Raw genomic sequence first — 17432 nt, 5'->3', positions numbered from 1 at the left:
GAAATGGAGGAACTAGGAACCCCAAAAGGTAAGTATCAGAGTGCCCCCCAGCGACCAGGAGAGAAGAGGTAAGTACCTGTTTTTTCCAAAAGCAAACATAACATAAACTTTGTAAAAGGCCTGTGCAAGATCAAAACAAGACTGGAAGAAACAGAAAATGGATCCAGACAGAAGAGGACCTGCACTGGGCACCACCCCTGGGGTGGTGATGGACAGGTAAGTGGTAAGTCCCCTTTCCATTGTCCAGTTTCGTCCCAGAGCAGGGACAGGAGGTCTCTGGACTGGTGCAAACTGGTTTATGCAAGGAGGGCACCAAAGGTGCCCTTCAAAGCATACCAGTGGCTTGGGGAGGCTACCCCTCCCAAACCATGTAATAACTATTTCCAAAGGGAGAGGGTGTTGCCTCCCTCTCCCAAAGGAAATCCTTTGTTCTGCTTTCCTGAGCAGCAGGACAGCAGAAACCAGTCTGTAGGATGGCAGCACCACGGGCCGCCCAGAAAGCCTTGCAAACTGGTAGGTGCAAAGCTGGGTGTCCTCTAAGGAGCCTCTAGAGTGCATGGAATCATACAACCAATACTGGCAACAGTACTGGGGTATGATTCCGACATGTTTGATACCAAACATGCCTAGGTTCGGAGTTACCATTATGTAGCTGGACATAGGTAGTGACCTATGTCCAGTACATGGGCCAGATGGCTTCCCCGCACTCACGAAGTCCAGAAAAATGGAGATGGAATTTGTGGCGGCACCTCTGCTCATGTAGGGGTGCCCTCACACACAGGTACTTGCACCCTGCCCTCTGGGCTGGGAGGGACTGCAATAGAGGTGACTTATAGTGACCTGGTGCAGTGACCTGTGGTGAAAGGGTGCATGCACCTTTTCATGCAGACTGCAATGGCAGGCCTGCAGACACCTTTTGCATGGGCTCTGATGGGTGGTATAATACATGCTGCAGCCCATGGGGAACCCCTAGTGCCCCAATTCCCTGGGTACCTAGGTATCATATACTATGGATCAGTGTGCCAATTGTGGGGTGCAGAAAGTCAGGAACAACCAAATTTAGAGGGAGCGAGCACAGTCACTGGGGTCCTGGTTAGCAGGATCCCAGTGAACACAGTCAAAAACATACTGATAGCAGGCAAAAAGTGGGGCTAACCATGCCAAAAAGGGTACTTTCCTACAACTAGGGCTGAGAGAGGGAACGACTATGCCCCAAGCTACAACTCTCCCCTGTGGGACCTGTTGAACCCCCAGCTGCCACATTGCGATAATACCATAGAGCTGCAAATTATCCGGCACTGCTGCCAACGCTGCCTCCAGAAGACCCAAACCCACCCTTCGTACTCCCCTGACCTTCTACTACTGGGTCTGGAGAGATTTGCCAGAAGGGGGACATTGAGAGGACTTGGAGAATCGGCGACCTACGGTGCGACTCAGTGGGAACCTCAACATAGACCGGGAACTACTACATTTTGAGGACTTTGTGGTGATGTTTGAGATGCCTAAAGGCCACTTATTACTACAGGACGTGTAGTGCACTGCCCTTGAATAGTGGGTGTGGGACCTTAAGGCGAAGTTGGGCATTTTTTGTTTGTTTTCCACAGTTGTGAAAAGGTCTATTTGAGGGAACCCTCATCTCTGAAAATATGGGAAGAAGACTTGCAGGTGGAGTTTCCGTTCGTGGACTTGGTGCTGCATCCTGCTTAGCAGGTCTGCAAAGTCGTTGTCCGTGCCTGGAAGATACTCTGCCATCAGGTGAATGATGTGACGCGAAGCCCATTTCCAAATTGTCTGTGAAAGTTGCAGAGACTGCATCCTCTCCCTCGCCACCCCCAACACATTTTTGTAGGTAATACATGGCTGTCATGTTGTCCATCCAGACTAGAACATCCTTGTGAATGAGGTGTGTAAGGAAAGGTTTCAAGGCTAAGTGATCAGCTTGAAGCTCGAGGAAGCTGATATGGTGACCCCGGTATGTGGAGTCCCATATCCCCTGTATTGTGAGATGTTTCAGATGTTTCAGATGTGCACCCCATCATGTAAGTGAGGTATCTTTTGTCAGAGTTATGTGGGGAACAGGGTTCAGAAAAGGCCGCCCCTTCATCATGTTGTTGGTGTTCCACCATTGCAGAGTGTAAAGTTTGCCGGCCTACCAATACTAGATCCTGTCATTTACCCTGTGTCTAGAACCACTAACGACCTTCCTGTAATGGACACGTGTAGGAGGGCATGGGGTACTATAGCGATACAAGAGGCCATCATCCCTAGAAGGTGCATGGCTGTCTTCACTGTTGTCTGCTAATGTAGTTGAAATTGAGGTAATAGTGTGTGAAAATTGTGAACTCTAGCAGAATTGGAATAGGCTAGCCTGGTTTGTGTGTTTAGAAGGGCTCCTAGCTATGGTTGTATCTGCGGAGGTTGTAGGTGAGATTTGAGAGCAATGATTGTGAATCCCAAGCTGTGAAACATGTCTATTGTTATTTGAGTATACTGTTGATACTGTTGGTGGGTTGTGGCTTTATTAAGCCAATTGTCCAGGTAGGTAAACGTGTATATTTTGTCTGTAGAGATGGGCCGCCACCTCAGCCAGACAACTGGTGATTACCAGTGCTGCAGTTGTGAGCCCAAATTAAAGGACTTTGAACTTGTAGTGGTTTCCATCCACCCCAAACCTGAGATATTGGCAATGAGCGGGATGTATTGGTATGTGAAAATATGTGTCTTTTAGATTTAATGTAGTCATAAAGTTGCCCTGTTGAAGTAGTGGAGTCATGTCTTGCAAAGTGGCCATGTGAAAATGCTCTAATAGAATAGATTTATTCAGTGGCCTCAGATCTAGGACTGGCCACAGAGAAACGTCCTTTTTGGGTATGAGAAAGTACAGAGAGCATACTCATCGACTTTGGTATTGGAGAGGGGTGGGTTCTCATACTCCTTTGAGACGCAGAGCTTGTTTGAGTAATGTTTTATGTTCTACTGAGAGCCGATGAGCGCGAGGTGGAATGTTGGGAGGTGTGGGAATGAGCTCCAGACAATAAAACAATTGTTAATATCCAACATGCACTGGTCTGATGTTATTGTTTATATATGTATCCCCCAGACAGGTGTTTATGATTGGAGGGAAAGTGAAGGAAGTCATTTCTTGGTGGTAGTGGTGGTACCATGTGGGGAAGCACTTTTTCCTCTACCCTTTGCATTGTTTCCTCTATAGGAGCCTCTATGGTAGGCTTTGGTGGGGAGTATTGGCTCTGACCATGCTGGTATGAAGCGGAGGCTTCTGAAGAGGTTGTTTTAGAACCTCTGCGATAACTGGAACGGTGAAAGGAGACTTTGGTGAAAGGAGAAGGAGTATGTTGGGCCCCCATGGACTCTGCCATTTCAGTATCCTTTTTTATCTTTTCTAAGGCCTCATCAACATGGGGGCCGAAAAGATGTTCTTTCTCAAAAGAAACATTTTAAAATATTTTGTTGGATGTTAGGCTTGCAGCCTGAAATACGCTGCCAATCATGTCGTTAGAGCAGGATATTAGTGTAATGCTCCAGGCTGCAGTGTCGGCAGAATCAAGGGCACAGCGTATAGAAGTATTGATATGATTTTGACCTCTGCAACAAGTTCCTGTCCCCTTTATCTGTGCTCATCTGGGAGATGTTGGAGGAGCTCCTCCATTTCATCCCAGCGACCATGGTCGTATCTGGCTAGCAGTCCCATAGAATTGGTGATACCCCACTGGTTTGCAGACTGAGTTGCAACCCTTCCCCTGTTGCGTCAATCCATTTCCTTTCTTTGCCAGGTGGAGGGTTATCGCCAGATGCTTGAGAATTGGCCCTTTTCCTCGCACAGGTGACTACTAGTGAATCAGGTGGTACTTGGCCTCTGATGTATGGAAGGTCTGAGGGAGAGGGTTCATATTTTTGTTGACCCTGGGAATGATTATACAAGTCCTAACTGGGTCCTTGAAGATGTCTTCTGTGTGCCGTATCATGCCTTTAAGCATGGGCAGGTAGTGGGTGTCACTTTGTGTTGAGGATAGTGTTTCAAAAAGGAAATTCTCTTACAGGTGTTCCCTATGAAGCTGTTCACCATGAAGTGTAGCTACCCTAGCTTTGAGCTCCTGGAATGTGGTGGAATCATCAGGCGTACAGTGTAGAAATCTAGGTCCACGTCCCCTGGAGGATCAATATCATAAGAATTCTAGGGGTCAGTGAATGGTGGTAGTCATCCCCAGTATCATGGGGCCAGTACTATCCCCAGGGGACCCCAAAAGTCCAAGGGTCAGCTGACTGACCTCCTCTACAGGGACATACCAAGCTGCAAGATACCTTTTTCCTGGTGTGACCAGTGCACCATTTGCAAATAGAACTGGACAGGACCTTTCTGGTGACCTCTGCTGGAGTGTGTTCTCAGTACCGTTCCTGGGGTCCCGGCAGCCTTAGAAGTGGCTAAGAGGAACTACTTTAGAAAGTCTGAAAAGTTGGGACTTTCAAGACCTCGAGAGCTTCAGAAGGACTTCACAGTAAACATCCACTTCAGGCCTTCCCCACTGGAAGATTCTGAACTCCATAAAAAAGACTAAGTCTGAAGGTAGAAATCTTGACTGGGCGAAGGCAAGTATCCGCATGACAGTAAGATTTTTGCAGCTGTAAAATTTGAGTTTCTCCCGAACATAGATTTCTGGTTAGCACTTTACGTTTTCTTGGTGCTTTTTATCATAAAACTATAAAAACTGATCTGTCTGGTTTCTCTTATTGGATTTTTGTCCTTTTGGTGTCATTTCTCTTATTAAATCGTTCTTATATTTCGAGAAATTGAAAGTAAGACTTTTATTGAACTGTGATTTGACTATGAGTGTTTTAGTGCTGCTAAATACTTGACGCATTTTTCTAAGTTAAGCCTGTCTGCTCTGTGCCATAGATACCAGGAGTTGAGCACAGATTAAAATGATTGAAACTGTGTGTTATACCTGCATGATTTTTCGACTTATTACTTAGCTAGGACACACAATCTCCCCAACTAATAATACATTGTTTTACACCCAAGGTCACTGTACAAGACAGGACATCTTTATAGGATGAAACTATTCCTTTCATAAAATTACCAAAAAGAAATCAAAGTAAGAGGGCACACAAATTAAGATCCATACAAAGACAGAATAAAGTGAAGAACATAGCCAAAATGTGATATATATACTAAGTTCTTGTTTAAAAAAACAAAACAGGCATTAAATGCATACAGGGCTGCAGCATGACTCTTTGATTAAGAGTGGTTCCCAACCTTTTGACATTTGTGGACCCCCCCCCCCCATTTTATCATTACTGAAACCCGGGGACCCCAGCTGAGTCCTTATTAAAAGCTTGGGACCTAATCTGCTAGTATTTCTTAATTTTCTAAGCAGTCGCAGACCCCCTGAGAAGGCTTTGCGGACCCCCAGGGGTTCCAAGACCACAGGTTGGGAACCACTAAAACTTGCGATAACACGCATCAATTTACGCCATCAATGTTGCAAACACAAAGCCAAGTTTCAGGGAATTCACTTCAAATATATTCAAGGGTGAAGTATGTTTTAACTTTTTCTTTAGTGCTCAACAAAGGGTGAAATTATGTACTTGCCCATCTCAAAAGTATCCTGAAGCCTTTTCGGGACAAATTTTCTATCGGATTTCTAAAAAGAAAATGATACAGTTAAAAAATATAGCCTAATATATTCACTTATATGTATATAATAGTTAGTAAGTACTAGTCAGCCTGTGCAAATACAGTTCCACTACCTTTGTATGGTTATTTATGGAAATGTGCAAGGTGATCACCCTTTGTAATCACTTGTTTTTTTCGTACCAGAGTATAATCTTCCTGAACACCAAACATATTTAGACAGTTGCATGTTAAGGAAAGTAGTCACCAACAATGCTCCCACATCCTCCCATGCAGCTCTGCAAAAAATATTTTTTGATTCAAGGTAGGAAAATAACTCCACTTTTTCTAACAACTTGTAAGCAGAAGGCTGCAGTTGATGATCTGTTGGCAAGAAGAATAATTGAACGTGCAAATAACATGAGATTTTTTTCAGCATACTAGTCCACTGGTTATTAACTTACTTGGTGACTATTGGCAAAACTGAAAGGTGTGGATGTGGACTACAGTGAAGTGAAATTGAAATTTAACAGGGTTTCCAAGCAAATGTTAATAAATAATAGAAATCTCAACAGCAAAAGAGGCTATAGCAACTTAGGGAATTGAAAGGCTGATTTTACAGCCTCACAAAACTGCTTTGATAGGGAGTGATAGACTTTCTAAATGTTGATGCATGGATACCCTCACAGGTAACAGTGCGCTTTACAAATGCACATAACATAACTAAGTGATGCATGCCATTTTCAATCCAGTACTTTACTACAGAGACATCCCTAAAAGTGACCAACAGATAGACTGAGGGGTTATTGAGCTGTGTAGGTAAGAATGATCTCTTTTGAGAAGTCCAGCCTGTGGAGACTGCAAGTGAGGCACAACAGAAGACAATTTTAAAAGGTGGGACCCAACTACACTACATCAGAGAGGAATTCAAATTTATGGAAAATACCAGACTGCTCGTCTGCATGGCATAAGAAAATGTAACTAGCCAACTAACTAACTACAGACTCTCCCAATCTTCTGGTTTTCAGAAAAGGCTATAATGAAGGTGGTCTTAGAGTACCAGTGGGACATTCCTATTCGGGCAGCCATCAGGTATAAAGGTGCTGCATGTGGTGTATTATACTTAGACAAGGATTTTTTTTAAATGATGATGAAAGAAAGAAAATGCATTTCATTCCTGTAACAACAGTTCTGCTGCTTGAACCGCCTCCAAATTCACATGCTGTGCATTATTCTGCCATGTAGTGTTGGGGCCGGTAAACTGTACCTAATGCTAAACAAAATTTTATTTTTTGCGTCAATCACAGGCAGAGTCAAAAGGACCGCCCTATGACATTGAGCATAAGCCCACAATGCCCCATCATGCAGTCAACAAGATTCCTTTTTTAAAGTGTTTTCTCTTTTTTTCTTTAGTCAATCAACTGCCCTCCTTCACCGGGAGGTAGGAGATTCATATATGAATATAGAGGAGCTTCAAGCTGCAAAAATATTGTCATGGTAAGTAATCCATTTGTTTGGTGTGGATCTATTTTTAAATCACATGCTGTGCATTGATTTTAAAGTAGTATCAACCTATAGCTGAGAAGGGCTCTAAATAGTGAATAGAGATGTAAATATCTGTTTAGGTACGTTTTGTTGCACTTAAGCCCATCTTCTTAATTGCAAGATAACACAACAGTGTTTAGTAAACGTGTATACTGAAGTCCAGCTGGCTGCTCTACAAAGATATCCTATGAATGCTATGGAACCCTTTTCTTCCTTGTGGAACAGGCTTTTGCTTTCCCTTGTAAATCTTTCTGAGCAACATAATTGAATAATATGAATTATCCATTTTGCTATTGTTCTCTTGGATAAAGATGTTCCCTTTGCTTTTGTAGCATATGCCACAAAAATGTCTAACTTTTTCTTAATATTTTAGTTTGTTGTAAGTAATACATAACTGCCCTTGTAGCATCTAGCGTGTGGAGCTTTTCCAGCCTGTAAATTTGATTTCTGAAGAAAGGTAGGTAAATTAATGAAATGATTGAAGTGAACCACTAAAACAGTTCTAGGTAGAATATTATGAAACATCCTCGCTATAACCCTATCTTTATGGATTTGTAATTATGGCTTCTGGATAGTAAAGTCTGAATCACTTACAGGAAAGCTAACTTTAATGTAAGGTGTTTTAGCATATCTACGAGCAATGGTTCAAACGTGATTTCATTAATCTTGTTGAAACTAGGTTAACATTCCAGACTGGAGGTGGTACGGTTGTAGATGGGTTTACTATTTTCACCCCGTCTAGGATTTTTTTATTATTGATATTTTGAACACACTGGTGTCCTTTACTCATTTACTGTATGCTACAATTGCCGATAAACGTACTCTTAGTGAGACTTATGATAGTTTTGACTGTAGAAAGTATGTAATATATCTCACGGCTACTTTGTTTTATTTCCTTGAATATTTTCTTAATTGCACAGGTTACACACTTCTAACTTTACTACATACCATTTTTGGATGGTTGATTTCCCTGTTTTCTTGATCATTTCCATGCCTTGGGTCACTCAAGGTGGCACAACCAGTGCTTCAGGCCCTGGTCACCCATTTAACACCTATGCCCGTGGCACCCCTGGTATCATATACTATGGACTTATGAGGGAGCTGAAGTACATGCCAATTGGGGATACTAATTCACGTTTACCAATTTAGGAAGCAAACACAGGTATTGGGTTGAACAACCAGCATCTAGTAGTCCAATTGGGTGCAAAAAGTGGGGGGACATCTGCAAAAAGTCTGGATTTCTTATAAGCATTATGCCCATCATCATTTGTCGGTCTCATGTATCTGCTGCACCCAGTGCTCACATTAGATATGTGATGGCATTTTGCTTGCCACTACTGTCCACTAAGTGTGTTGCCCTTTTCCTATATCGATTAGGGAGGCATTTCATCAATTCTCTGATCTCTGCTGCACTGCATTCAAACTTCCTACACATGAGGTCCATTCTTTTGCTCTCCTTTTCTGGAGGTGGCCCTGCTGTTGATAGAAAGTGGGCCTTCTTCCTTGCTGTAGACACGATGATTGAATCCACAGGTACTGTGTCCTTTATATAAGCTGGATCCTTCGAAGAGTATTTGTACTTCTGCTCTGCCCTAGGAGTCACTGCTCAACAAGTGGCAGGTTCTTTAAAGGATTATTTTCCCTGGTCCAGGACACTGGGGAGCATGGGTAGGAACTAGTTCCTGGTTTGAGTCGATATCAGTGTTTCCAGCAGGAAGCAAGGTTGTGGTTCCTCTTCCTCCAGTTGTACCCCGTACTTGAATGCAAGGTGTTTAATGACTTGACTGTGCATGCCGATGTCGTCCCGAGGCAAAGGCCCCGACGGGCAACTATCCACACCTTCCTCAAGGGAGTGTGTCTATGTCTTGCCACTGCTCTATATATTTAGCTGTTTCTCTTCCTACGTAGAAGAGTTCCTCTTCTTGGGGCTCAGTAGTTAAGGGAGGTTCGATTTCCTTGACCTCTTTTTTAGTCTGATCCTTCGGCATAAAAGTCTTTTGACGTATGTTAAACTCCTTCAGACTTTCGTCGAAGTCTTTATTTTTCTGAATGAGGGCAGCCATCTTGGCCTTGAGGTGCCTCTTCTTCTCTCTATCTCTGCCGCTCTTTCCTAGGCATCAAGGCTTAATGTCTTTCTCTCCGGCGTCAAAGAGTCTTTCAAAGACGTATCGGTATTCGAGCGTCGGTGTTCTGCTCCTTTTTTTGACGTTGAAACGTCTTTTCCTCGACCGCTTGGATTTTTCATGTCCTCCTGCGGAGTCCCCTTTGAGAGATCCGAGGGGCTCCTTATCTCGGGTTATGCCTTCGGTCGGTGAATGCTTTGACGCAGAGGCTCCCTTCGATGCCCTTCAGTCAGATTTTCGTGACTCTGGCAATTTCTTTGAGGACGATGGCTCTCTTACCTCTGGCCTCTTCATCTTTTTGGTCGGCTGACCTCTGACGACGACAATCTTGAAATCTGCGTGTGATGTTTCCCCCTCTGCTTCCTCAGTGATATTCTCCTCTTCCTCACTTGAGCCCAAGTCTCTTAAGGATGGCGTCATCTGTTGGCCTTGCATACAGTGATGGGCTTGCCTCTGTCTTTCACCCTCAGCGTCTTCGACGTGAAGACCATGCATGCATTGCAGTCCTCGCTTTGGTGGTATACAGGTAAGCAGCGATTGCAGACCAGGGGCCAGATGTAGCAATATTGCAAATTGCGACTTGCAATTTGCGAGTCCATCCGACTCGCAAATTGCAAGTCGCAATTTGCAATGCAGTACGGTGTCTCAGACACCGACTGCGACTCGCTATGGGGTCGCAATGACCCACCTCATGAATATTCATGAGGTGGGTCGCAAATTGCGGCCCCATAGCGAGTCAAGGCACTCGCAAACATGGAGGCCTGCTGTAGTCAGCAGACCTCCGTGTTCGTGACTGCTTTAAATAAAGCAGTTTTTTTTTTTTTTTTTAAGTGTAGCCCGTTTTCCTTAAAGGAAAACGAGCTGCACTTAAAAAAAAAAAACGAAACCTTTAGTTTCGGTATTTTTTCAGGGCAGGGAGTGGTCCCTTGGACCACTCCCTGCCCTGAAAAAATATTTATGGGTCCATTCACAAAGTGGAAGGGGTCCCATGGGGACCCCTTCCAATTTGCGAGTGGGTTACCATCCACTTCAAGTGGATGGTAACTGCGACTCCATTTGCAACCGCGTACGCGGTCGCAAATGGAATTGCATCCCACTGCGAGTCGCAAATAGGAAGGGAACACCCCTTCCTATTTGCGAGTCGGAAATGCATTTTGCGAGTCGGTCCCGACTCGCAAAATGCATTTCTGCATAGGAAACTCACATTTGCGACTCGCAAACGGCAGTTTTTGCCGTTTGCGAGTCGCAAATCGTTTCCTACATCTGGCCCCAGGTGTTTGTCCTTTTGCGAGAACTTGTGGTGGCAGGTCTTGTAAAACTGGAATGGTGTCTTCTCCATCAGGCCCTCCAGGCAGCCCCCTGAATTGGCATTATCAAAAATCTTCCAGAAAAATCACCTTCTCCTGAATTCTCCTTTGGTACCACTGTCGGTGATGTTACTCAATTTTGGTGAACTTTTCAGCAAACTTCTTCCGAACTTCTTTCAAAACGTCTTACTTGTATTGGAGATCTTTCAGCAAGCTTCCGGACCCAAAAGCAGAAAAAAAGAATCTGAAGATGGGGACCAAAGGTGGGAGCTTCCAGAGGAGGGGACACCCAACAAAAAAAAACAAGGAAGGACTAAAGAAAACTAAAAAGTTGGAGAATTCCAGACCCAACCACTAGATGGCAGAATAATGCACAGTATGTGAATCAAGAAAACAATTCAGCCTACAAAACTTTGGATTGGTCTGTAACACTACTATATATGCAGCGCATTAATGCGCCTAAGTGAGGTTATAGCTACTAGGAATGCAACTTTCCATGACAGAAATTGCAGGGAGAAGGAGTGAAATGGCTCAAAAGAGGGACTCATGAGTCTAGTGGGGACTATGTTCAGGTTTCACAGAGGGGCTGCTGACACCCTTGGGGAAATACCCCTTTTGAGACTCTCCATGAAGGCCTTGATGGCCAGTATAAGGAACAAGGAAGGGTATTGTCTGTTCTGCATGTAGCGGCTATGACAATTAAATGAAGCCTAATGGAAGTGTATGCTAATCCTGATTATTGTAGGAGAAGGAGCTAGCATACGATGTCGTGAGCCACAGGGTTTAGTCAATCTTTAGACACTGGGATAAAGTAGCAGACAAACCTTTTCCATTTTGCTGGTCAGCAAGATCAAGTGCCTACTCAACATGCTTCCTTGAACATGTCCATGTACTCCTATGGGAGGCATAGGTAGCCTGAACTCTATGAAGTCAGGTGCCAGAGCCATAGGTTGAGCTGTTTAGGGTCTGGATGTCTGATCTGTCCTTGGTTATGGTGAGAAGATCTGCTCTGTTGTGGAGCTTCTTGTGGGGACTGATGGACATTTCCTACAAGAGTGGAGTTTCAGGCCTGTCTGGAGCACTTGTGAGCTACATGGATGGGCACCTGAGATGGTTGCTGCATCTCCTGCACCACCAGTGGCAAGCATGGGAGAGGTAGAATAGCATTTGCAAACATCCTTGACCAGTTCATCCACTGCCCATGGACTTAGGGTGGGGGGACCTGGAGACAACGTTTGGGCATTTTCCATTCTTTGGAGTGGAGAATGGGTCTATTTGTGGAGTTCCTCACCATTTGAAGTAGCTGTTTTGTAATTAGGGATTGAGGACCCACTTCTGGACGTCTTGATGTGACCTGCTGAGTAGGTCTGCTGGGTTGTTGTTGACACATGGAAGGCATGCCACTTTTAAGTGGATACTGAGAAAGGGTCTAAATCCAGACAATCTGAGCTATGAGGGAAAGACAGAGAGTGGGTGCCACCTTGCTCCACTGGGTAGTACATTGGTTTCAAGTTGTCTGTCTGGCTTAGTCCAAACTTGCCTGAAGGGGGAAGGATTTGAGGGCTAGTTGGATTGCCAGAAGCTTGAGACGGCTGATGTGGTAACCCTGCTTTTCCAGGGTACACCACATTTGAGAGACTGAGATTTACCCCTCATCCTGTTTGTGATAAGTCTGTGGTGATGGTGACCTAAGGTAAAGGGTCTTTAAAAGGGTTGCCCTGCAAAAGGTTGATTACATTCCACCACTGCAGAGAGCAATGAATGAACACTGGCCTTTACCAACACTAGATCCTCTATGTAGCCCTCAACTTGGGGCCATTGTGCTGCAAGGCACTGTTGAAGCGGACACGTGAGAAACCTGATGTGGGGCACTATGGAAATGATGCCATCATGCTGAGGAGACACATAGCTGTTCTGACTGGTAGATGATGATTTAGCTAAAAAAGAGAGACAAGTTGTTGGAAATCCATGATTCATTGTTGGCTGAGGTAGCTTTCCCTGTCACTGAATTGATAATTGACATTAGAAAGAATTGAATTTGCACAGAGAAAAAATGTGACTTGGAAATATAGATGGTAAAGTCTAAGGTGTGTACTAGAAATATAACTGGGTATGGGCGAGGCATTGTTGCTCGCTTGAACTCTTGATTAGCCAATCGTCCAAATAGGGGAAAATGTGAACACCCACTTGTCTTAAATGTGCATTTAGTAAGGACCCTTGGAGAGGTAGTTACGCTGAATGGTAAGTCATTAAATTGGTGAAGGTGATCACTTATCATGAAGCACAGGTAACGTTAGTGGGCTGGGTGGATGGGGTTGTGGAAATATGCAACCTTCGGGTCCAACGCTGCCATGAATTCTGCTTCCTGCAGCAGATGTATGAGATCCATGTGGAAATGTTCTGACACTATGTATTGGTTGAGAGGTCTGAGATGAAGATTTGGTCTGTCGGACCAGTCCTTTTTGGGATGAGAAATTACAGGAAGTAAACCCCTTTCCTTTGATGTTGTGAGGGGACATGTTTGATGGCCCCTTTTGCAGGAGGGCTTGTACTTTGTCCTCTAGCTGGATGCGGTCCTCCCTGAAGTGTGATATACGAGTTGGTATGCTGGGGGGAGGGGTAGGGGGAGGGGTAGAGGGCGGGATATAAGTGAAACCCTAGACACTAACCATGTTGAACTATGGCTAGAACACATTTGGCTGAGATGATCCTTTGCCATTTTGGGAAGAAAACTTTCATTCTTCCCCCCAAACAGGTACTATGTGTTTGAGAGGGAGTTGCATGAAATCAATGTTTTTTTATAGTGGTGGACCCTCCTTTGGAACTTCCTTTGCTGATGTTACCTCTACAGCCCCCTCATGTGTAACCTCTAGAGGTGTAAGGCTGATAGGGCTGATGTTGCTGCTACTGCCTTTGGTAAGAGCTTGCATCTGGGGAGGTGGTCTTAGAACCAGCACGCTATTGCAGCCTGTGAAAGGACCCCTTTTGACTAGTGGTTTGAAAAACTCACAGGGCCTTAGCAGTATCAGTATCCTTTTGAGGTTTCTCTAATATTTAGTCGACTTGTGGGACAAACAAATGTTCTCCATCAATGGGAAGATGAAGTAGGTGTTGTTGCACCTCGGGTTAAAACCTGAGATACAAAGTCAAGTGTGTTGGCGAATGAGGATACTTGGGCACAACGTATAGTTGAGTTTGAGATATGCCATCTGTGATCAATTCCCCTTTGTCTGTATTCAGGCGGAATGTGTTTAAGTAACTCCTCCATTTTGTTCCAATGGGCTCTATCATACCTTGCCAGTAGGCCAACAGAACTGGCAATACACCAGTGGTTATCTGTCCCCAGTGGCTACCATCCTGTCTGCTGCATCCAGATTCTTACTCTTCTTGTCGGCTGACGGGATGTTTCTACTATGCTCTGAGATTTTGCACACATATTCAGAGTCGATCACTAAGGAGAGTCCTGTTCAACATGTCCCCTGATGTATGGTATGTTACAAGGTGAGGCCATGTACTTCCACTCTACCCTCGGGGTTACTACCCTGGCTTTGAAAGAGTCCTTAAGGGGTTCTGTAGCTGGTTTTAGCACACTTTAACATGGGTAAAACCTTGATAGTACACTATGTCATAGAGAGGATCTCGACAAAGAAGTCATCCTTGTCCAGAACTACATGGAGGTCCATCTTATGGTACTGGCCCGCCTACTGTATTATCTCGTGGTATGAGGTTGTATCATAATGAGGGGAGGGTTTGGAAGGATAACAGTCTGGGTCAGGGTACCCAGGAGGATCTGCAGGATAATAGTCATAAGGGGCTATCCCTCACCTGGCTCCCTAGCTATGTCATAGGGTTCATCCTCCTGGTAGGGTCTATTTGATCCTGCCGAGGATTGTGGTGAACCCAGAGGTGTGTATGACTTTGTTAGTGTGTGTAGAGGTAACAGGAAAGAGATAGGAGGATGAAAAAGATGTAAACGAGGGGGTGGAAGGTGTGAAGTGGATGGGGCCTGCACCCTTGTGCCTCATTAATGCCTGGGAGCCGGTTCTGGTTCTGAAGGCAACTCCTCTTCAAACGTCAGCTTTCTCTTGGGTGGTAGGGTGTCAACCACCTTAGGCGGTGGTTTAATAGCAATTGTTTTTATCTGAGGATGTATATACAGTCTCTTTTGTTGGACATCAAGCTCTAGTTGAAGCCACTAGAGGATTAAATGTTCCGAATCGTAGGGCTTTTGGAGCAGTTAGTCCATGACGTGGAAAGGTTAGCCCTCGGGTGCAACACCTTCGAGGTCAGTGGTCTTGGTGCCAAGTTTGGTCTTGGCTCCGGGTGTTTTGGGGCTAGCTGCTGTTTGACGCTGGCATGAGTTTCAGCGCCGAGGAGGCCAAAATCTTACTTCTGGCAGCTGGTCAAGAAAGCTGAGAGCCCATAGATGCGAAGGGGTACCAGCTCATGGGCCTTTCATGGGTTTGACGCGTGCCAGAGCCATGCAGAGCCCGAGAGGTCTGGCTTCACTTAAAAGAGCTAATATCCTGACCCCTCATGTAATGCGCTGCCTTGCCTCGAGGGCTTTAGTGGGTTTGGTATGAGGGTCTGCCATGCTCACAGCCTGCAGCACTATCAGTGTGTACGGTTTTGATGCTTCAACGTTGCTGTGGGACTGTTCCTGCTCTGTGCGAGAACCGTAGGAGAAAACTACCCGCGGCGACACTTGGTGGGCCTAAATGTCCGAAGGCACGGCTGCTTCACTGTTCTTGGCGGCTGGGGTTTCTTCCCATAAGATATTCCAGGATGTCCTTTGTAAGGTATCTGTACATCTTATGATGTGCCCATCTCCTGTCCCATCAGTGACGAATAGTTTTTTGGACCTAAGTGCCAGGGAGGCCTCACAATTGGTGTCACCGTGATGAGGCGACAAACACAAATTACACACCTGGTGGTGGTCAAATCTGTGGTATTTTGCGTTACAGCAGAGGTAGTGTTAAAAACGAGTCCACTTTATCACCAGCTGTGCATTCTCGAAGAAGAAAACGTTGAGTAGAGGTTGCTGGGCTCGAGCACCCTAGCAGGGCCTGCGGCCTAGCAGCGAAAAGTCTGTTGATCCTTAGTGTGGTGGAGGTCTCGGTAGAAAGTCAGCAGTAATATGTTGATTTCTGTTCTGATCAGTGTTGAAATAAGAATGGGAATGGTGGAATGAATGTTGAAGAGGGTCTCAATCCGGCCGTCACATCCAAACCTGATGGTGGAAAAAAATCAATCTAAAATGGAGTTGGTACCCATGCACAAAACAATCTAAAATGGAGTTGGTACCCATGCACAATTCATACATAAAGAGGAAGTCACCATATACCTTGTGACTCAAGAGAATTCTTTAAAGAAAAACAAGTTGCAAACGACCGAGCCTAACACTAGGTGGCAGGAGTATGCAGAGCATGAGTATCTACAGCAATACGCTACAAACATCTATTTTCAAATCAAGGGGTTCCTGCCATAGAGGATGTTGATTTATTAAAAGCTTCCATCCCCTGCGGTGTGATGCTAGGCAACAAAGGGCGGTAGAGGGTTTTCTTCATATTGGGTTATTGTCTCTAGCAGGGAGCATGTTTCCTCCTCCGTCTCGTCTAACTGGACTCCATAAGTATTCCCTGCTTTCCTTTTAAGTGCTACCGAGATATAGGGGCACATCATATGTAGGTGATGGCTTTAACGGGTAAGGATCGTTCTCCTGTCTCACTGACTTTGTATGGTAGAGTCATAGTCGCGTATGGGTACTCTTCTTCCTGTTCTGTTGGTTGTTATGGTGACTAAGGGGGCACATGTATTGTTTTGCATCCTGTTTGGATTCCTCTCTTATACTTTTATGGCTTGGTTGAGGTTGAGTGTTGTAGGCACTCATTATCTAAAACTCTTTTACCCTTAGTGATCAGGGCAGAGTCTGAACGCTCGTCCGCACAGATGACTTTTTCGTTGACCAACAGGGCTCCCTATTCTTTCCAGCTACTTTGACTATTGATTTATTTTTAAGAAGTCACCGAGACAGTCATCTTGAACAGGATTATCAATCTGGCTTCAGCCTATGCTGCAGAAGGAAGAAAGCTACTCTTCAAGTCGTTTGCTTCTCAGTGTCAGAATATGCACACACCACATCAGTTTTCCGAATTCCTGGATATGCAATGTACATCTTCTAAAGAGACCCACAATCAGAGTTGCGTTCAGGTGCACGACAGACAAGGAAGAGTTCAACAGTGGTTCGCCTCCCACCTCCTCATGCAGAAAGGAACAGCAAGATACCAGAAAATCCACGTCTTGTACGCAGTAGCCTAGAGTTTCATCCTCCCTTCCATCATCTTCAACCTCTGCACTGTGCCTTTCAGGTCTACACACACCAACGTCAGTGAGAACCATCAGTACACTGAAGCTGTCCAAATCTACATTCAGCAACTAAAAACTTGATCCTAGCTAATTCCGAACGCAATGTCAAATACTCACGTAAAACCCAAATTACTAAAGACTAAACTCATCTTCTCCCCCAGGAACTCAAAAGAAGCTGACTCCAGCATAGCTGACTGACATGAACCTAAACAGCACACACTGTAGCTCACATCCCGTGAGAAATCACGTGGATTCTCCCTCAAAACAGATTACATCTTCAAAGAACACATCTCCGGGAAGCAGGAGGGCTGGTTCCAGGGTTACCCTCCTGAAAAAATAAAAACAGTGCTCCCAGAAACAAATTTTAAAAACACTGCATGGCCTAAATTTCTCACATCCGGATGTTATCAATATTCTTTTACACGACGTCTGACTTCGTAAAATTAAATTGCCACGCGTGGA

The 17432-nt window shown here is 44.8% G+C and overlaps 1 protein-coding gene across 2 annotated transcripts in view; it reads right to left on the bottom strand.

Annotated features, from left to right (window-relative positions):
• The window catches only part of DCP2 (decapping mRNA 2), a 275045-nt gene that overhangs the window by 29153 nt on the left and 228460 nt on the right, over positions 1 to 17432 (bottom strand). For both annotated transcript variants that reach the window (XM_069226492.1, XM_069226493.1), the window contains one exon: positions 5609 to 5660. In XM_069226492.1, coding sequence (XP_069082593.1) covers positions 5609 to 5660 — 52 coding nt within the window. The remainder of the gene's footprint in view (positions 1 to 5608; positions 5661 to 17432) is intronic.

The sequence above is a fragment of the Pleurodeles waltl genome, chromosome 1_1 (assembly GCF_031143425.1).
Source record: "Pleurodeles waltl isolate 20211129_DDA chromosome 1_1, aPleWal1.hap1.20221129, whole genome shotgun sequence".
NCBI classification, from domain to species: Eukaryota; Metazoa; Chordata; class Amphibia; order Caudata; family Salamandridae; genus Pleurodeles; species Pleurodeles waltl.
The sequence above is the reverse complement of the archived record's forward strand: the minus strand, read 5'-3'. Positions and strand labels throughout refer to the sequence as shown.